Source organism: Piliocolobus tephrosceles, chromosome 8, assembly GCF_002776525.5.
Source record: "Piliocolobus tephrosceles isolate RC106 chromosome 8, ASM277652v3, whole genome shotgun sequence".
Taxonomy (NCBI): Eukaryota; Metazoa; Chordata; class Mammalia; order Primates; family Cercopithecidae; genus Piliocolobus; species Piliocolobus tephrosceles.
In genome coordinates this window covers 138,583,312-138,603,570 of record NC_045441.1, presented here as the reverse complement: position 1 = coordinate 138,603,570, position 20,259 = coordinate 138,583,312, and the positions used below count along the sequence as shown (strand labels likewise).

The following is a 20,259-nucleotide window of genomic DNA, read 5'->3' as shown; positions in this document are numbered from 1 at the left end:
ACTTCTGGCCTCTAGGACAGAGACAACAAATGCTGCTGTTGAAGCTGCCCAGTCAGGGGTCCTCTGGGTGGCAGCCCCGGGGGACTCACAGAGTGTGCCCTGGGAGTCGTATGAGTCCTGTGGGAATTCCCCCACCCTTCCTGGCACACTCTTGGATATTCTCAAGAATGTCTCGGAGACCAGGCAGCATGCTGGTGGCACAACCAGCCCCGCCCCAACATGGGCCCGCATGGAGCTCCCTTCTACAGGGGTCAGGTCAGGGCCTTCCTTAGCAACTCACTTTAATTTCAGAATCCACAGAGGTAAGTCCAGCTTAGACCAAGGGGCCGAGTTCTCTTCAAATGAAATCTGTGCCAGTATTTACTCCAAGAAGGCAAGAGCCCAGCCCTTCATGGCTCCTGAGATCAGGAATGGCTGGTGGTTAGGAGGTGCTCTCCTGGCCACTCTAGCTGTGTGGGGCACTCCCTGCATATGTGGGGCACACATGGCCTGTGCACACCACCCACCTACAAGCTTGGGCGGCTCCAGTGGGAAAGACAGGGGAGGGAAGCAACATTTGATTGAATCTGAGCCAAGAGGGCCAGAGGCTGAGGAAGGCACCCCCACAGCAGCCTCCTGAGCAAACAGCACCTGGGGGCTCTGCCCAGTTGGGACAAAGGGTGAGGCTCCCAGCAACAGTTAAGAGAGATGGCATCCCCTGGGAGAGGGAGGCCTGGGGTTGGGTGACAGGGCTTCCACGCCACCACTGCACCCTTGGCAAGAATGAGCAGATGTGGAGAAGAGGAATGCCATCAATGCGCCCCCCACCTCGGGTCCCTGTGCTCCCCACCCCACAGTTCTTCCTGGAGTGCCCTCTGCACTCCTCCCAGCAGGGTGCTCGGCTCCTTAGGCCTATCTGGGATCCCTGCTGGTGCCACTCCCGAGGTCGGCACGTCTGCATCTGCACTGGCTGCAGGAGGAGAGGCTCCCTGCAGAGGTAAGGCAGCAGACACTAAAGGGGGAAGGGGGCTCTGGTGGCCCCCGGTATGTCCGAGGAGGGGGTGCGCAGGCGGCGTAGCATGGCAGCTGGGTGCAGAGGACAGCAGCTGCTGGGAAGAGCTGCAGTGGAGCCCAGGAGGTTCTGCCGGGGGAGCGTCTGGAGGCAGCGGAGGTGCCCGGCAAGCGGTCCCTCTGGAGAGTCCTGGCGGGTCACCCGCCCTGCAGCCCTCTCCCTGGCCACGCAGGATCTTTGGTTTAGGCCTTGTGGGTCCCTTCTGCCTCCAGTAGGGCAGGTGTCTGTGACCAGGGCCATGAGCCCAGCGAGGTCCCCGTGGGAGGGTCCACATCCAGGAAGGTTGGCCCATTGGCCCAGGGCCTTGGGGACGCCTCCCCAGCCGATTCACCTGGCTCCTCATGGTGGCCACTTCCTGAGCCAGGCCCGCCAGCGCCGTGGCGAGCCGATCCAGCTTCTCGGCGAGGGCAGCACCGAGGCTGTGCAGCTCCTGTTGCAGGGGCTTCCCACAGTGGCACGGCGGCTGCGGGGAGGAGGCTGGCAATACAGGAGGTGCGGCTTCCTGAGGGGGCAGCTCCGGAGGTGGCGACTCACGGGGTGGCTCAGGCGGGACCTGGGGGAGCAGCCTCCCATGGGTCTTGGCTAAAACCAGAGCAAGGACCGGTCAGAGTTCCTGGTTTGTAAGGACCTTTCTCTCCCCAGAGGTCCCCTGAACCAAGGGTGCTCAGTACCCTGCCTCCTCCAAGGCCTGGCTTCCAGAAGGGAAGGAAGGTGAGTCAGGCCTGAAAACGCTGATACCAATGGTTATGGCATGAAAACTGGCTACATCTCCTGGCTGTTCCCCAAACTGATGGGCAGGATCAACCACAGGTTGGGTTTGGGTTTCCATGGTAACCAGGCTTTCCTAAACTGCGGTCTTCCCACCTTTTAGGAATCGGTGGGTCTTTGTGTTGTTAATGAGACCAAATGGCAGCCCTGCCCTAGGAGTCAGTGAGAAGGGCCCAGAGCCCCCTGGACAGCATGAGACCAAGGCCATGGGAGCATCAGGAGATGGGCCAAGAGGGCCAGGCCAGCCAAGGGCCTTCTGCGCATTTTTTGTGGGGTGACTGTGGGGCCACTCCAGAACTCAGTGCTCTTGGTTACAGGCAAACCACAAGGGTTCCCACCCACTTCTGCCTTTACTCTCCCTATTCAGAAGTTACAGATTCATAGGAGTCATAAGCTTTTTTTTTTTTTAAAAAAAAGATCACCTAATCCTTCACCCTAAATTCCCTTGGAACTGGTCCCAACCCTGGGCAAACCACAAGAAAGGCTTGGCCAGGCACTTGCCATTCCTAACCTGTTCAGCCCCAGGCTGGGCGCAGAGCCGGTTTCTTCCCTGTTTCTCTGGGCCCCCAGCTGTGGCTCTGCCCTTCTCTTTTCGGCACCTCCAAGGCTTTAAACCGAGGAAAAAGGGAAGACTGGAGTAGCTAAAGGACCCAACCGCTGTTTGGTCAAGTTCACCAACAAGGATCTCGCCTGGAGACCCCAGCGAGGACTTCTACAGAGGACAGGCAAGGCTCGGTGGCCCCAGGCAGCTCAGAGCTCTCAGCAAAGTGGTGGCGTCTGTTCAGAAGCCAACACCCTGAGCCAGTAAGAGAACCTGCCGCAGGCCACATTGAAAGTTCCTGGTGTGGGGTTGTCCCCAAGTGACCCAGGGCACTAGATGCCAGGCCCCCTCATGTCTCCACCATGGGTCCGCAGGGGCAGGTGTGTGACACGGAGCCAACCCTCTCACAATGACCGTGGCCAGGTCATCCTGGCCTCAGTTTCCTCACCTATTCTCTAAAGTCCCCTCAAGCCCCAAACTGATTCTTCACTTCTCAATTTCCACCTCTAAAAGGTGTGTCTGCTTTTATGAAAATCCCAACTGGTTCTGTAATAAAACACTGAAATGAAATATGCAACCTGAAGTGGCTTACAGGTGAGACTTCCTACCCATCACCCAAACGTGACCCTGGATGGCTGTTTTCCCCAAGCGGGGGCTCTGGGTCCCGGCCTGTGCAGAGGGAATGGGGGAAGCCACCAGTTCACCTGCAACTCTGGGTCTTCCATGTCCAAGCTCCAGGCCTCTGGATGCTTCACTAACCCTGGGCCTTTTCTCCAGCTGAGAAACAGGGCAGGGATCCCCAGCTGTACCTGTAGAAAAAGCACAGAGACCCTGAGGCAGGGAGACGATCGTTTGGCCAGAGCCATTCTGACATACCCTAAAACAATCTCAAACTCTCAACTTTCAAACAATGACTAAATGAGATAGAAGATGGACACTTGGCCCATGAGGGAGGCGAATTCTGGTAGAAGGGCCCGCTGTGGTGCGTGTGTGTGGTATTCCTGCCCGGTCTGCAGGGGGCTCCGGCAGGAGGTGGTGGCTGGAGAGGCAGCTGGGAAAAAGGATTCTCATCTGTGGGTCGTGCCCCAGTGAGACCTCCGAGGGCGTGCTGGGGCAACCTGTGGTCCATACCCAGCCCACTCTGCCATTTTCCGCTAGGCCCAGTGGGGAGTGAGGAATGTGGTACGGCCCGGGCCTACACAGACCAGGGCCAAACAGCAGCAGGAGCTGGGGAGAGCTCCCTCCACTGACCATTTCTGGCCTCTTCCTCCTTCTCCCCATCCTCTACCACTCCTTCTCCCTCCTGCTCCTTCTCCTCGTCCTCCAGCACTCCTGAGGGGGCCAGGCCAGCAAGTACTATCTAAACTCTCTTTTCTCCCAGGCAACTGGGACCTGTTTCCTGTCCCATCTGCTTTTCCCGCTGGGAGCAAACACTGGCTCACAGTGAGACTGAGAAGCAAGGTGACCTGGGGCAGCAGGCAGCATTTCTAGCTTTCCTAATGGGACACTCTCCAAGAAGTCCCCCCAGCTGGGGAAATCTCACTTTTGAGACTTTTGTTATTGATGCCAAGTTTTAAAAGCATACACTCTTATCGTATAAATACATCCATAGCTGTCTCCATGCATGCGTGTATATTAGCAAGTGCAAACACCGTGTACATGACTTCAAGTGGGTGGCCTAGACCTCCCTGCAGCTGCTCACCAGCACCCCCAGCAGCCCCGGCCTCCCTCTCAGACACAGCTCACCTTACAGGGAACTAAAGCACGGCCAACGTGCAGGACTCCCTGGCCAGAGCCAGGCAAAGTGACAGGCAGGACTCAGAGGATCCAGTCTGGACTCCTGGCCCTCTGGGGGATGCATGGGCGCCCCCTCAGGAGACCCGAGGCTCACCTGCACCAAGGCCGCTGCAGTACCTGGGCTCTGTTCTCCTGGGGTCTTCACCAGGGCTGCTGACACTGCTTCCAGCAGGGGTCCCACCAGGACATGGGGACAGAGGGACAGGAGGCTTACAGCTGGGAAGGCGGTCCCTCTCTTAATGTCACAAACAAAGCTGGCATCAGAGTGGTGACTGGCGCTCTAGCACACACCCCACTATCCTCCCTTTCCGCAGAGGCTCACCCTGGAGGAGCGGCCTCCAGAGCTCGGGCTCTGGCCTCGGGTCTTCTCCTTCAGAGCTGCTGAAGCTCGGGCTGGAGCCGGGGCTGGGGCTGGGGCCTGCCACGCAGGCGAAGCGCAAGGGCCGTACAGGCAAGATCCCCCTCAGGGCGCTCTCCAGGCAGTGCAGCGGGGAGGGCTTGGGGGCAGGCCCTGAGCAGGGGACCAGAGAGTGCTCTGTCATCAGCCTGAAGAGAGCCAGGCCTCTGCCTTAGTGTCTGGGCACACAGAACTGGTCCCCTTTCAGCTCAGCCCACGCTCACCATGAGTTCTAGACGACCCTAAATGGCTGCCTCTCTTGCCAGAGAAAGAGGACAAAAGTGAAGCCAGAGCCTGGCCGGGACCCCAGCAGCTTTGGAAAGTCTGCTGGGGAACTTTCTGGAAATCTCCAGTCCTTGGAAGTCATTAGCAGTCTGGTTCTAGCCAGGCTTAGGTCTCACAGGCCAGGCGGCCTCTCCCACCAGGCAGGTACCATCCCTGCACCCCGGTATCTCACAGGGGCCAGCAGCCCAAGGGTGGGGCTCAGTTAGGGCCCATCCTGGTCTGATGGGAGAGTCAGCAAAACCGCATTTATTCAGCAAAGGTATCCCACCAGGCCCTGTGGCAGATCGAGGAAGGAATTCTGCTGGAAGTTAAACCAAGCAGCAGCATTAGACAGCGGGAGCCCCCCAAGAAGCTTCTCCACAGGAGAAACCCAATGGATGGACACAAACAACGATCTTCCCGACCCCGCTCCTTGTCAGCACTTTGTGACACTTTATCTTCTTGTTCAGCGAACCTCAGTTTCTGTTTGGCACCAGCTTCTGTCCTCTGGGCAAAGGATGAGAGATGGGAAAGGAACAGAGGGACAGAGAGGGGAAGTCTATTTCCTTGTCAAACACTTTAACTAAAGCATGGTTGTCAGTACCGAGGGCAGGTGCCAGCTCACCCTCTGGGAGCCACCTCCACACTCCTGGCCTGGTGGCCCCAGAGTCTTTGAGCCCCCGCTGGTGGCAGGCGGGGACGCAGCTGGAGGTGAACACCTGTGGGCTGACCAGACGGAGGCTCCGGGTGGACACTTCTCCCCTACTGTGCCCAAGACGGGCTGACTCCCAGGCCTCGGCCCTCAGTCCTGTTTTAATGAGAAAACAGAAGGCCTGTCAGCCCCATGGGGCCTCATGCTGCCACAGAAGAAGGGACAGGGAACGGTCTCTGCCATTGCTGGGCTCTCGGGCACACCAGCGTCAGGTGTGGGAAACACCCATCTGCCATGTTCCGGGGAGCGCCCGAACCCTCCAGAACCTCTCTATTCCTAGACCCAGCTGCGTGGAACCCTGGGCTCAGAAACTGGTGCCCAGACACCAAGGCACATGGGGCCGGCACGGCCGGGACAAGGACACCTGGCCACAAGGAGCCAGCTCCAGCCAGGGCAGTGGAGCCACAGACAATGGCACTAAGGTGTCCCCGTCACTCAGATGCCAGCAGGTCTGCACGTGTGTGCTGAACAGACTATCTGGCTTTCCAGCCTCCAACAAGGCTCTGCCCAGGCCTGTTTCCAGAGCACCATGTTGGCTCAGGAGCAGATGTGAGCCCACAGGTGCAGTGCCCAGGGCATCCTGCGAGCAGCCCTGTCTACACCCAGGGCCCTGGCAGCCGCTATTACCTTCCTTGTCTGCTGTCCAGTTCCTGGGCTCCACTCTCCTCAGTCCCCTGTCTGCTGCTGAGGAGCAGGGCCAGGCAGGCCGCAGCACAGGCACAGGTATCTCCTTGAGACAGTTCTCCAGACCCTGCAGTGGGGAGCTACCTGGCGGGCTTCCTGTGAAGATCAAACATTCACAGATCATGGGGGCTGTAGCTCTATCTCTGCAAACCGCAGAAGCCTCCCCTCCTCCGCTGTGTCCAGGGAAGCAGGGTCACAGGAGTGCTGGGCACAGAGCACTGGACGTGTCAGTCCTGGCTCTGCAGCGGCCCTGCTTTGGCTGCTGTAGAAGAAGCCTGGCCTGTCCTGGCCACCCACACAGAAGCCTGGCCTGTGGCTGTCATGAGGGCACTGGCCACAGGTGTGGGTTCTAGTCCTCCTCAGCACACCCAGCTGCCACTACTGTGAGGGACGACATCCTGTGTCCCCAGCACGGGGGATCAGGGGATGGCCCCACAGATGGAATGTGCTAAGATTCCTTCACCACTCACAGAGGGGAACAACACAGGCCCCCTCACCTCTGGGCCACGGCAGGCCCACATGCATGCAGCTTCAACTAGGAAAGCACTAAATACACTGTAAACATCCTATTTCCAGTGACAGCCGTGCGAGTAACAGGAACTAGATGAACTGAAACTCTAGAGCGAGGAGAGCCCTTCCTAATAAAGCGGACAGTGCTGCCGCTCTCTTTCCTGAAAGCGTTTGCTGATGATCCTGGGCCGAGGCACAGGGCGCGAGGGCAACCCGCAGCACTTCTGAATGTCCACGGGCTGGAAGGGCAGGGTGGAAACCAGAGGACCCCCACGTGCATTTTCTCCACAGCACATTCGCTGAGTTCTGGGGCAACAGAGGGAGCCGGGAGTTGGCTGGAAGCTTCTGAAAGGCAGTGTGAAATATCCTGCAGTTTGGGTTACTTTAGTATACAAAGTCCACCCAGGCAGGACACATGAAGCATGCTACCGAATACCACGCTGCTGTCCCAAAGAAGAAACTGGTGCTGGTGGCCAAGGAATATGAAAAGTTTAGAAAGGGGTCAAAGACAAATGCTGATGACAAAGGCAGCCTGGAGGGGGCATGTACAGATGCTGCCCTCTGTGTGAGGAAGAGGAGGGGAATGAACTCACAGCAGTGGCAGCAGGGGCTGGAGCGCCGAAGACTTCATTTTTCCCACATAACCTTTTATAGCTTTTGAACAAAGCTATGTGATCATATTACCTATGAAGTCAGTTGCATTTTGGGGGAAAAGCCCCACACCCAAGGGGCTAACCCCTAGTGGGGCTTGGGAATTCAGGCTGCTGTGGACACTGGCAGGCCCCACAGGCCTGACCAGAGCTGTGGCTGCTGCGAGAGGCCTGTTCAGTAAATATGTTGGCAGTCAGGACACAGGTGAGGACAGAGGGACTGGTGTCGGCAGGACAACACAAACCAAGAGGACTTGGATTAACCGGGTGGGGGAAATAAAAAGGTCAAGAAGAGATGCCGGAGTCCTGCAAGATCCTCAAGTCTGCAGGAGCAACTCGACTGGAGTGCCCGGGGCAGGCACAGGTCACCAAACACACTCCCAAGTGTTTCTGACATGAACTTCACTGTGTGTTTTCCTAAGTTGGGGGTCAGTTTGATATTACAGGCAATTCTTTGTGGCTAGGGTAAGGAACTCAATGCAAAAAGGAAATTTTTATTTATATTTATTTATTTATTTTTGAGATGGAGGTCTCACTCTGTCCCCCACGCTGGATTGCAGTGGTGAGATCATAGCTCACTGCAGCCTCAAACGCTGGGGCTCAAGTGATCTCCTGCCTCAGCCTCCTGAGTAACTGGACTACAGACTATTGGTGCCACTCTACCCAGATAATTTTTTAAGTCTTCTGTACAGGCTGGGTGCGGTGGCTCATGCCCGTAATCCCAGTCCTTTGGGAGGTTGAGGCAGGCGTATTGCCTGAGGTCAGGAGTTTGACACCAGCCTGGCCAACATTGTGAAACTTCTTCTCCACTAAAAATACAAAAATTAGCTGGGAGTGGTGGTGGGCACCTATAATCCCAGCTACTCGGGAGGCTGAGGCAGGAGAATCACTTGAACCCAGGAGGTGGAGCTTGCAGTGAGCCGAGATTGCGCCATTGCACTGCAGCCTAGGCAACAAGAGACTCTATCTCAAAAAAAAAAAAAAATTTCTGTATAGACGGTGTCTTATGATGTTGCCCAGGCTGGTCTCAAACTCCTGGCCTCAACTGATCTTCCTGCCTCAGTCTCCCAAAGTGCTGGGAGTACAGGCGTGAGCCACTGTGCCCAGCCCAAAAAGATTTTAAAAGAAATCTTAGACATTGTCCTGTCCCTTCTGAGACAAGTCACTAAAACGGAGCCCCCTCCGTTTCGGTTGTAGGCTCCCAACAACCCACCCAAGATAAGCCCTGCATCTGCTCCTGCCTCAGTATCCCTGGCTCTGCTCCCAGCACTGGCATGGGAGTCTGACCCAGTCAAGCCACAGGGACGGGGCAAGGGGCCTCAAGTCCTCTCCCAGGATGAACCCCAGGCTCGGGCTGGCCCAGCTCACCTTTTCCAGGCTGCTGCCCCTGGCTCCCCACAGGGCTCCCAAAATCCAGGTCCCAGTCAGTGCTGCTAGATGAGGAGAAGCTGGTGGGGGTTCCTCGGGGGGCTGGGGGCCGGGCGGGGCCGTCTCTCACACAGCCCTGCAGGCTCAGAGGCACAACAGGCTCTCTGGTCGCTTCTGTAGGGAACAGCACAGTTGTGGTCACCAGGAGGCTCACTGGAGAGGAGACCCCTGGGCCATGGGGTGCACGGGCACCAGAAGACCCTGCCCCAAAGTATCTCCCACTACAGTTTCCCTGTGGCACAGATTAAACTCCCATAGCGCGTGACCCACAGAAACCCCACAGTGAGTCTCGTGACTGGAGAGAGTTCTGAGAGAAGGAAGTAGGGCAGGAAGATCTGCACTGGCTTTCACCACATGCAGGCAGCTGTCTGGGGGTGAGTATGAAAGGCAGCCTGGGGGAGTGGGCCTGCGCCTCAGGAGGCTGGGGAACATAATGACCTGACAGTCCTCAGCATCTGCCTCCACTGCTGTGCCCAGGGACACGCCACCCCGCACCCATGGCCACAATCTACCTTCACTGTGTGATCTGTGGGGCTGCAGTTCAGGCCTCTGAGGCCCAGAGTCTCCTGGCTGGGGGTTCTGGGAACAAGAAGTGGCTGGCAGCTGGGAAGGTGATGACCCACTTGGGGGAATGCCCTTCAGACAGGCTTCCAGGGCTTCCAGCGGGGAGCTTGAGGCACTGGCAGCTGGAACAGGAGAGAGCACCCTGTCACCATCTCCCACACATCCCAGCTTTGCCCATCAGACCCCTGGCTGGCTCCACCCGACGTGCCTTCTGCAAGGTTGATGAGTCCTGCACCGGGCTCTGGGACCTGCCAGGCAAGAAACCCTTCTGTGGGGGACTGATCTACTCTTGCCCCCTACCCCGCCCCTGGAAGGCATGAAGACAGGAGGGAAGTGAGGAGGACCACGCGTCAGCAGGGGCAGCTTCCGGGGCCAGGAATCACTGCAGAACAAAGGCCCCGAGGCAGCAGGGGCTTGGGCTGAGGAGGCCGTGGATGAAGGGATTCACTGCTTGGGAAGAAAGGCCAGGGGACGGCTCCCTGCTGAGAGCTGCTTCCCCGGGGTTGGTGGAACCTGGCTAGGAACTGACAAGCCCATGGGGAAGACCACCGGAGCAGCCAACCCCAGGCCTCACCTTGAGCCTCAGGGCCCCAGCTGGGTTGGGGAACCCCTCTGGTGTCTCCAGTGGCTGAGGGACTGAGGGGCTGCCTGACAGGCTGACAGGATGCGGGTCCTGGGGGGCTCTGGACCCAGCTGTTCTCCATCTTCACAGAGAGCAGGCTGCCAGCTCCAAGACCAGGACGGGGAGGAGGGGTCAGGAGGTATCCAGGCCCTGCGGGAGGAGGCCAGTGGGAAGCCCAAGATTCAGGCCTGGACTCACCCTGAGAATCCCTTGAAGTCTTTATAGGGTTAGGAGGGGCTTCCAAAGCCCGTGTGCCTCCACGGCAGTCACCGGATCAGAACGCTGTCACTTGTCAATCACCAGCAGAGAGACTTGAGTCACATGCCTCCTCCCCGACCATGGCCCCTTGGGGTGCCCCCAAGGTTTCTACCAGGCATGAAGTTGGCCCTCCCTGGACAGCACCAATCATGTCTTTCTCCATGGCCAGCACACCTGACTCAACCCAGCTGCTCAGGGCTTTGTTCTGAGAAGCTAACAGCTGAGGTGACATGCACGGAAACGTGAACCCATGTGTGGGCTGGGTGGGTATAATTAGGATTTGGGGTTCCCAGCCCCCACACACGGCAGAAATCCCAAATCTCAGTTATACTAACCTGACCCAAACACACAGGACCCCAAATCACAGTGAGGAGCTGCGTGTGTGCTGGGCTAGAGCTCCATCCTCTATTTCTTAATCTCGCTCCCTCCCCACTTTCCTTTCGGAATGTCCAGCTCCTCCTCTGGGAGCCAGCCTGAGGATTATCAGGTGCTGACCGAGCCCCTCCCACGCAGCTCGCTCCTTTTACACAGCGGGGATCTCCCGCATCTGGCTCCTCTCCCCGACAGGCCACCGTGGGCGCCTGAGTGTTTATGCTGGGGCCACCTATAGCCCTGCCTGGGGCAGGGTAACAGACGACGTCGGGGGCCTCCCAGCCCAGTGAGAAGAATTTACCTCCAGAACCCCTTTTCCAGGCCCCTGGATTCTCTTGTAGCCGTGGGTTCCCCACTCCCGAGGGACTGGGATGCCTGTCCTGGGCCTCGGGGAGCTCCTTCAGACAGTTTAGCAGACCCTGGAGGGGACAATCCCCTGAAGCTGCCTCGGTCTTCACTATAGGAAAAAGGAACACGTTTTCACCTGGAGCCCAGTGTCCTCAGCCTTCATGACAAACAACAAACGGGATAAGTTAGAAGGGCGTGGGGCCAACTCTGAAGATGAGGATCCTCCAGGGGCTCATTGAGTCTTCCCGGTGCCTGGGTTCACACACCTGCCACAACTGGACAGGGCAGAGAGGGAAGGCATGGAAGTCGCCCTGCAGGCAGACATGTGGCATCACTCCGAGGACAAATTGAAGGAAGTGGGCTGTCGGGGTCACTGTTCGAGACAGCTCTGTGGGTCCCAAACAAAACTTACATTTGAGGAAAATGGAGTTGTACAGTAAGTACATTACTGCAGCTAAGCTCACTGCGGCCCTGTGAGTGGGAACAGCCTAGGCTCAAGGCGTCAGGAGCCTCTCAGGGTCTGATTCCACGACCCGTGCCCTGGCCCCCCCACCATGCTGTCCAGAGCCCAAGCCCACCCCATGCATCATGCCTGGCGCCAATGCAAAGCGACAGATGAGCTCTGCAGCTCTTCCCCTCGGGTCCCGGGTCGGGAGGAGGAAGGGACATGAGGAAACCAGGGCAAAGCCTGCTTCCAAGTTTCCTTTCCCAGCTGACCAAATGCTGTCCTTAAGAGAGCCACCTGGCTCCAGAAAGGTGACAATGGCAACACAGCAGTGGCCGAGCTGGTAACGATCCCTAAGGGAGACAGTTTGGAGCAGGAGGAATCGCTGTTGAAATGCAAACCAAGCTTCAGAGACCTCAGCCTGAGGCCCCAGGACTCACCTGCCCAGGGCGGGCTCCCAGACCCCAGGTCTGCTCTGGTTAGCCTGGACGTGCCCAAGCTGGGGACAGGCGGCGGGAAGCTTGGGGATGTCTCGGGGTGCTGGGGCCCAGGCACGAGGATTTCCTTCAGACAGTTGATGAGGCCTTGCAAGGGGCTGTTCCCAGGAGAAATTCCTGTAGCACACACAAGGTGGGCCGGGGTCAGTGCAGTCCTGATGGGGCACCCGGGAGTGCTTCAGCAGGCACTCAGGGCTCCGGGCAGCTGAGATTCCCGCCCGTGAGAACACAGACAAGGCCTGCCTCGTGGAGCTGCCACCAGGCCCAGGCTGGGGAGCAGCATGACCTCCTCGTGTGAACTAAACACACTTGCCCATCACCACCCCACTGAGGAAAGCCTGCCTCTCACCGGCCTCCGAGGTCCCTCTCTCTTGTTCTCTGTGGCTCTTCCTCCTGCTGGGGCTAAGGGTGGGAGGGCTGGGCTCCCCGCCCGGGGCTCCCGGGGCTCCTGGGCCTTCTTTCCTTGTAGGCCATGGTTTGTCGCCAGTTTCTGTTGCAGGAGAACACAAGAGGGCCTTTCTAGCCCCAGCTCCAGACTCTGGAAAATCACCCCAGATCTGGTCCCCGAAGAGGACAGCCTTCTCCAGCTACCCAAGTCCCTGTTTCAGGAGGGCTGAGGGCTTTCACCATTTCTTTCTGGTTTAACTGTAAACAGCAAGATTGCTGGTTCACTGTGAACACCCCAGGGCCCTTCCCTGTGAGCCCAGCCACCGAATTTGGCTCAGCAAGTGATGCCGGCAGTCTCGACATGTAGACCACAATCTCACACTCACGCTTCTCAAACCAGGGCACACAGAAACCCAGAGCAAGTGTGCCTGACACCCTCTGAACACCAGATGAAACCACAGCTAAATGGGGTATGTTTTTTGGGAATGCCAATTTTATTCCATATAAATTTGAATTATTTTTTATAAAAACAGACAAATGCAACATTTGTAATAAGTTTTAAAAATAAAATGAGACTCCAGAGAAGTCCTGGGAGCTCGCCTTGCCCTGTTCTGCAGTTGGGGTTGCTGTGATGAGATGGTCTCCAGTGCACACAGGTAGGTGAATGTTGCCGGCTGTGGGCCTGCATGTTAGAAACTGCCAGAGGCTTTCTGTGCTCAAAGTGCTCAGTGATCAGGGCGGGAGGAGAGGCTCCCCAGGGGCTGAGCATCACGCCTCCTCTTTGGTGTTTACACCAGAGGCTAAATATGTGGTCCTGCTCCCTGGGGTACTTTGTCAACAAGAGAACAGAGCAACAAGGGAACCGAGTCCTAGAAAAAAATGAAGAGGGCACAGGGTCCAGGTCTCCCGACGCCATGGTCAGGGCTCTTGAAATGCTGGTTCTCCCTGTCCCTGCTGTGTCAGACTCACTGATGGGGAGAGGACTTCCCTGGACCCCGTCACCAGTTGGGCCACTGGAGCACAAGCTGTCGGTGGGCGTGGCAGCTGGGCGGGGCTGGCCGGCAGGGCCATCTGGAAGACAGCTGAGCAGGCCACGGAGAGGGCAAGGCTCTCTTGCCACAGCTGCTGTCGGGAAAGAGGGAAAAGATAACAGCTGGTAAGATGCCCCTAACATTGTCACACTGTCACATTCTGGGTCTTTTCCTTCCCATGTGCTGCTAACAATGACCAGGATGTCAGCCAGCTATGCGTTGTCATCACTGGGCTCTGATGGGGCCACAGTGGGTGGAGGGTGACAAAGCCACACAGAAACTACCATGCGAAAGTCCGAGCTGCCCTCTCGCCAGCTATGGCCACGCGCTCAGAGGGCGGCACACGGCCTAGCCATGAGGAACAGCGGATGACTCTGCCTCCCCGCCTGTGCCTGGGAGCCCACATGCAATGCAGTGCCGTGGACTTGCGCTTCATCGTGGGGAGTGCAGAGGAGGCTGCGTGCACTGGCCCCGCTGTCTGACTTACCCTCGGGGCTCACTCTCTCTCCATCCAGGCTGGCTCCCCGGCTCTTGCTCTCGGGGCTGTCCATAGTGCCCTTGACTTCCCCAAACAAGAACTCTGGGATCTCCTTCACCAGCTGCACCAGGGCGGTGAGGTGCAGGCTGTGCCGGGGCTGTCCCCCTGCGGAGAGGCCACAGTGACCCTGCGGCTGCTCAGCACTCACACCTATGCGCGTTTTCACACCCAGCATCTCACATGATCCTCCCAGCCACAAGAGAAGCAGCCAGAGGAGACACCATGTCCCATGAGATATAGAGGACTTGGGCTCAGGCCAGGTGCTCTGGCCAAGGGAAAGCCAGGGCATGGGGGCAGGGCCTGGGTAACAGGGCTCTTCTGTTCTGCATTACTCATGAATCTCCCTGCCTCCCCGCGGAATGCCCCAGCGGGCTGCCGCCGCACTTCTCCCACCATCTAGGCCCTCTGCCTTTCCGGCACCCCCTAAATGCCTGGCCTTCCAGTCTGGGCCGGTGGAGCACGGCCACCATCTGAGGTCTTGGGATGTAAGCCTTGTGGCAGGACTTTTGGGAGCTGGGGCAGGTTCTGCAGGGGTGGCTGTGGTAAGGCTTCAGGGTGGTGGCAGGTGGGGGGCCTGAGGCAGGAGGTACTCTCCAGGGTGACCCCAGGCTTCCTCTGAGTGCTTCTCTGCATAACAGGCTTCCAGCCCAGAGGGATGAGAGGTGAAAGTTTGGGAGGTTGCAGTAGGGGAGCCAGGGAGGTGAGCAGCTGGACTGAGCAGGCTGAGGTGACACATTGCCCGGGGCTGACGATCTATGAGTGGGAGGAGACGCCCAAAGTCTGACAGATAACTTACACTGGGGACCTCCGCCACCAGCAGGCTCCTGCCCCTCGTCAGCGTGGCTCCCTCCCACGACAGCTCCTCCAGGCTCTGAGGGGGACAGGAAAGCAGAGAGGGGGAGCAGCTCAGCTGTCCCTGGGAAAGAAGAGGGAACTGTGGCCCTGGGAATGGAGTGGCCTCTGCTTTGCACACAGTTGGGTGGCACCCCAGGCCCCTGCATGTCTGTGCATGTTCACGTGACCACTTAAACTCAAAGAACCACAGAGTGGCTGGAACCTCAGAGGCTACCGCATACCCCCACCGAATTGTACCTAGAACCCGGTCCTGGGAAATAGAACAGCAGCAGCGTGAATGATCCCCGTGTTCATTGCACAGGTGGAAAGACTAAGGCTGCCAGGTCCCAGGGACTCCAGTCTCCCTTCCACCGCCCACCAGGCTCCTGCTGCACATGCTGCTGCCTCCTGTCCTTACCCACGGAGACCAGCGTCTCGTAGTTCTCCCGCATCACGTCTCGGTAGAACTCCCTCTGCCCCTCCTCCAGGAGCCGCCACTCCTCCTCCGAGAACCGCACTGCCAAGTCCTTGAAGGTGATGGACACCTGCAGGCACAGTCTCCAGGGGGTTAGCTGTTCCATCCCAGAGGGGCCAGCCTAGCTGTCCCTGCACTTGGTGACCCCACCTAGGCCTCCAGGTGCACACTCCAGGATAATAGCCAGAGCCGGGGGCAGGGTCTGACATGCAGGAATCCCCTTAGGAGACAGCGCTGGGGGTGAGCTGTGTCTCTGCAGAGACACGCTGAAGTCCTAACCCCCACGCCTATAAGTAGGACCTTATTTAGAAACAGGGTCCCTGTGGATGGAATTACTTAAGATGAGGTCATGATCCTAAGTAGGGGGGGTCCCTTAGTCCAGTATGACTTGTGTCCTTATCAGAAGAGACACAAAGACAGACACACAGGAAGAAGAAGGTTGTGTGAAGACAGGCAGAGACTAGAGTAATGCAGCCACAAGCCAAGGAATGCTCAGAGCCACCAGAAGCCACAGAGCCTTCAGAGGGAGCGTGACCCTACCCACACTGTGACGTAGGGCTTCACGCCTGCAGGGCTGTAAGAGAATACATTTCTGTTGTCCACCTAGTTTGTGTGCTGGGTTTAGAGAGGTGCTCAGAAGAAACCTGGGGTCGCCCTTGGAAGCTTTGGGTCACCAGGCTCCTCTATACTCTGTACTCCTATCTCCTATTCTCTGTACTCATCTCCTCCTACCCTGTGGCTTTTTAAAGTAACAGGAACATTTTTGTCTACGTTTCTTTAAAAATGGTCCTTCGGCTAGGCACCGTGGCTCACACCTGTAATCCCAGCACTTTGGGAGGCCGAGGCAGGCGGATCACCTGAGGTCAGGAGTTTGAGAGCAGCCTGGCCAATACAGTGAAACCTTGTCTCTACTAAAAATGCAAAAATTAGTCAGGTGTGGTGGCGGGCGCCTGTAATCCCAGCAACTCAGGAGGCTGAGGCAGAAAAATTGCTTGACCCTGGGAAGCAGAGGTTGCAGTGAACCGAGATCGCACCATTGCACTCCAGTCTGGGCAATACAGCAAGACTCCATCTCAAAAAAAAAAAAAAAAAGGTCCTTCAGTGGACTTTAAAGTGGCCATCAGACACTAGAAAATGACCAGCATCAATAGGCTTGAATTTAAAATTATGGCAAAAATTAACTGCAAGTTAAGCAAACAGAAGGTAAATCATGGGAAGGGTCCTTCCTGTTGAGAAATGAATGTTAAACTATTTATTCATAAGAATGAATTATTAAAGAAAACGAAAACGCTCCTAATAAAGCAAAGACAATTCACTGCTTGTTTCATCTGCTCAGCACAGCTATTTTAATTAATTAATAAAGACAGGATCTTACTATCTTGCCCAGGCTAGTCTTGAACTCCTGGGCTCAAGTGATCATCCCAAATTGGTCTCCCAAAGTGCTGGGATTACAGGCGTGAGCCACCACACCCACCCAAGTCAGTGATTCTACAAACCGTCCCAGGCCAGAGGTGATGGCTCACGCCTGTAATCCCAGCACTTTGGGAGGCCCAGGCAGGTGGATCGCCTGAGGTCAGGAGTACAAGACCAGCCTGGCCAACATGGTGAAACCCTATCTCTAATAAAATACAAAAATTAGCCGGGTGTGGTGGGAGGTGTCTGTAATCACAGCTACTTGGGAGGTTGAAGCAGGAGAATTGCTAGAACCTGGGAGGCAGAATTTGCAGTGAGCCAAGGTCACAACATTGTACTCCAGTGCCTTTTTCAAAAAAAACAACAACAAAAAACCGTCCCTGCCACTAACTCGCAGCCTTAATGTCCACTCACTGCCAGGCTCTCTGCCTGTTCTCCCTGAACAGCTGTTAACTTGTCCCATGTAGTCACACCTACCAGCGCTCCTCTCTGGCCAGGCTGCATCTACAACCCTGGCAAGGGGCAGCCCCTCAAGTGACTGCCTGCCTGAGGCCCAGAGGCCCAGAGGCCCAGAGGCCCATGGGCAGTAAGACGCCATAGCCTTTGTCTCCTGCCTCAATGTGCAGACTCTCCCTGAGCCTTTGTGGCTCTGGCCCAGGTATGGTCACTCCCTCTCAGGAACAGTCTCAGACACCCTCCAAAACTTCTCTCAAAGAGTTATTTACATTTCTTCCTAGCATCTTGGAACAGAGAAAATGTAGCCAGCATCAGGGTCTATGCAGAAGAGCGCGCAGAGCGGCCCTAGACTGCTGTCCTTAGGAAGGCCTGCTTGCCAGGAGGGCCCCGGGCTGGCTTCCAGGCATTTAGGCGTCAGGAGGCTTCCCACCATTCCCTAAACGATGGAAGTGGCTCAAGGTGCCTAGATTGAACAAACAATGTGGTGTGTGCCACACCCCTGCTTTCTTTCTGGGAGTCCGGAATTTTGGTTCATGCCAGGCAGAGGGCTCCCACATGACATTCTGGTGGCTCAACACAGAGCTGGCAAGACAGGTCTGAGCTCTAAGTAAGCACATGATACCAACCGTGTTGGTTCCACTGGTACCACCGCTGACCTGATGTGGAAGTTAAGCGGTTCTGGACCCAGAGACCGGGCAGAGCACGGTGGCTGGGGCTTAGCCTCAGTAGCCAGGCTGCCAGAAGTCCAATCCCTGCCTTGTTTCGTATTAGTTATAAGACCTCAGCCAAACATAACCCATTTGGGCCTAAGTGAACTCATCTATAATACTGGGATCATAACAACCTACCTCATAGAGACATTGTGAAGACAAAACAAATACAGGAATAGTGCCTGAAACAAATGCAGGGACTATTAATATTAAGAGCTATGATTAGTAATACTGCAGCCAGGCCTGTCTGCCTAACGCCCGCTTGCAGGTCTGAGCCCGCCAGCTGAGCTCTTCCACACACTGCTCCTGACCACCGGTGCCTCTCTCGCTCCAGGCTAAATATATCCCAGCTCTTCCAGGAATCTGTAAAAGATGCTTTCCAGGCCTCTCACCATCTCAGCCTCAAGACAAACTGTTTTGTGACAAAATTCTTACAAAATGCGAATAGGAACTGACTGTGGCCAGGGCAAGCACTTCCGCCAGTGGCCTCCCTCTGCCCAGAAAAAGCAAAGGAAGAGTGAGGGTTTTGTGTGTGAGGGAGTGAGCAAGTGTGAGTGTGCAAACACCTGGACCACAACACTCATCTTCGGGAGGAGGAAGGCCACCACTGGCTGGCTCTACCCACACACCACCAGCCTTCCTCCTTGCGCCCCACTTCACCTCCTTCCCCCAACCACTGGAGAAAAGCTTTCTGGCCTGACCCAGGACTGTTGTAACGGGCAGCTTCCTAGCTCACGGCTGCACACCGGTCCTCCTAACACACCCTTCCACAGTGTCACTAGCCCAGCACAAAAACTGCAGCTTCAGTGCCTGCTGGACCTGCCCCTCTCTCACGGTCCTTCCCAGCCTAGACCTGCTCTCCCAGTGGGCGTCAGGCTCGGGCTCCCAGATCAGACCCTGCCCCAGGGCCTCTCAACCTGGAGGCTGTGCTCACATTCCCCTGGGCTTCTGGGAACCCTCCCTGCTCCTCTCCACCTGACTGTGACCTACCACTCCCCAAGGTCACCCCTGGCCACCTTCTCCATGAAGCTACACGGTGTGAGGATATTCCCCTCCCCGAACATCAGATCTGAAAGGTCAGCCCGAACTCCTCACTTTACAGAACCGGAAACTGTGGTATGAGGAGGCCCTAGGATGGGGCCATGGGCATGTCTGAGCGAGGGTGTCCCTGGGCTACTTAACTGTGCATCCAGACCTGAAAAGGACACTTGACTGTCCCTGCCCAACAATATCCAATTTGCCTGGCCTCTCCCTTCTCCCCAAATGCTTGGGGGCACTAATGATACCAAGGGCCTGGCACTGTGTCTGCTCTGCCTAGTCACTCGCTGCCCCCCATCCAGGCTGCCTCAGACTGGCCAAAGCTCAGGAGCCACCACAGTTGCAGAACTGGCTCCAGGTGCCCATCCAGAAGGACGTGCAGCAGTTGCTGGTATCAGTACCAGATACCTGATGCCTCGCTGGTACCAGCACCAGAGTTTCCTGGCATCGTCACAGCCCACACAAAACCTAGCCCAAACGGTGCCCAGGCTGTCACAGCCTGGGGCTCTCCCTCCAGTCCTCCGATCTAAACGCCTTACCTGGAGGCTTCCCAGGACAAAACTTGGGGTTTGCTCTATCTTCTGTTTCTCCCCATTTCCACGTCCCCAGCCCCCGGGATCCAGGATTCCACCAAGAATAGAAGTATGAGATTTACTCACTCCCTCAGGCCTTCGTGACCACTCTACCAGAATAACTTGTAAAGAAAGAAGCCACGACAAGGGGGTTTCCCCAGGTGGAGACTGGGCCGTGGGTACCCGGGGGCGGAGAGCGGCAGAGAGATTGTCCGAGGACCTGAACTTCCCAGCACAAACCCCCGAGCATCAGGCCTGCCCCGCCTCGCCCAGTAGATCCCGAAGTTGGGGGCGGGGGGGTCCCAGCTCTTTCTCGCCCTGCAGCCTTCGGGGCTGCACTGCGCCGAGGGGTCCGCGCGTCCGCCTGCCTTACCTGGCGCGCCATCCCCAGGCTCAGCCTCCCCGCCACTCCTCGGTTTCCGGCGCGGCCCCTGGCGCGGGCGCGCGCGACCCTCGTCGGCGGCGGCCCAGGTCGGCGCAGGAGGAGGCGGGGCCAGGGGCCTGGGCCGCGGGGGAGGGGCGGGGGTGGGCGCGACCGGGCCCGCCCCCGGCCTCGTTGAGCCCGCCCCGCGCGCCTCGCATCCCTTGGCGGGTGGTGCCGTTTCCGTCCCGGGGCCGGCCGGCCGGCGCAGGCGCGGACTACACTTCCCAGAAGGCGCCGCGGCGCCGGCTCGGAAGCGGGGGGCGGAGACAGGGCGGGACGGGGCGTACCTGCTCCGGCCTCGTCCCCGCCCCCTCCCCTCGTCCCCGCCCCCTCCCCTCGTCCCCGTCCCCAAGTGCGGGCAGAGGTTGCGCGCCGAGACCCGCCGGGCCGGCTGTGGGCGTGGAAGCCCGCGGGTACGCGCCGCGCATCACTCATTCATTTCCCGCAGCCACCACTGAGCGCGTCCCATGTGC

The 20,259-nt window shown here is 57.5% G+C and overlaps 1 protein-coding gene across 3 annotated transcripts; it reads right to left on the bottom strand.

The window, feature by feature from the left end:
* Nucleotides 1-264: 264 nt before the first annotated feature.
* Nucleotides 265-19,951, bottom strand: KRBA1 (KRAB-A domain containing 1). 3 transcript variants are annotated; one of them, XM_023225499.1, is made up of 17 exons: nucleotides 19,736-19,951; nucleotides 15,117-15,243; nucleotides 14,661-14,780; nucleotides 13,814-13,969; nucleotides 13,265-13,417; nucleotides 12,258-12,398; nucleotides 11,852-12,025; nucleotides 10,920-11,075; nucleotides 9,941-10,138; nucleotides 9,315-9,488; nucleotides 8,743-8,916; nucleotides 6,158-6,310; nucleotides 5,444-5,626; nucleotides 4,480-4,668; nucleotides 4,252-4,392; nucleotides 3,065-3,169; nucleotides 265-1,633 (listed from the first exon to the last, which is right to left on the bottom strand). In XM_023225499.1, the coding sequence occupies exons 1-17, from the start codon at nucleotides 19,745-19,747 to the stop codon at nucleotides 792-794; spliced, it is 3,198 nt and encodes a 1,065-aa protein (XP_023081267.1). In that variant the 5' UTR covers nucleotides 19,748-19,951; the 3' UTR covers nucleotides 265-791. The 3 variants fall into 3 exon arrangements, with proteins under 3 accessions (XP_023081267.1, XP_023081268.1, XP_023081269.1); XM_023225500.1 differs by having other exon boundaries at nucleotides 5,423-5,626; nucleotides 13,265-13,420; nucleotides 14,661-14,735; XM_023225501.1 differs by lacking the exons at nucleotides 4,252-4,392; nucleotides 4,480-4,668; nucleotides 5,444-5,626 and having other exon boundaries at nucleotides 13,265-13,420.
* Nucleotides 19,952-20,259: the final 308 nt, after the last annotated feature.

Excerpts from the sequence above, each read along its gene's own strand:
- KRBA1 (XM_023225499.1), bottom strand. Across the intron at positions 13,418-13,813 it reads AGAGAGAGTGAGCCCCGAGG|CTGTGGCAAGAGAGCCTTGC; the intron begins GTAAGTCAGACA and ends TCCCGACAGCAG. Across the intron at positions 9,489-9,940 it reads CTGGGGCCCTGAGGCTCAAG|CTGCCAGTGCCTCAAGCTCC; the intron begins GTGAGGCCTGGG and ends CTCCTGTTCCAG.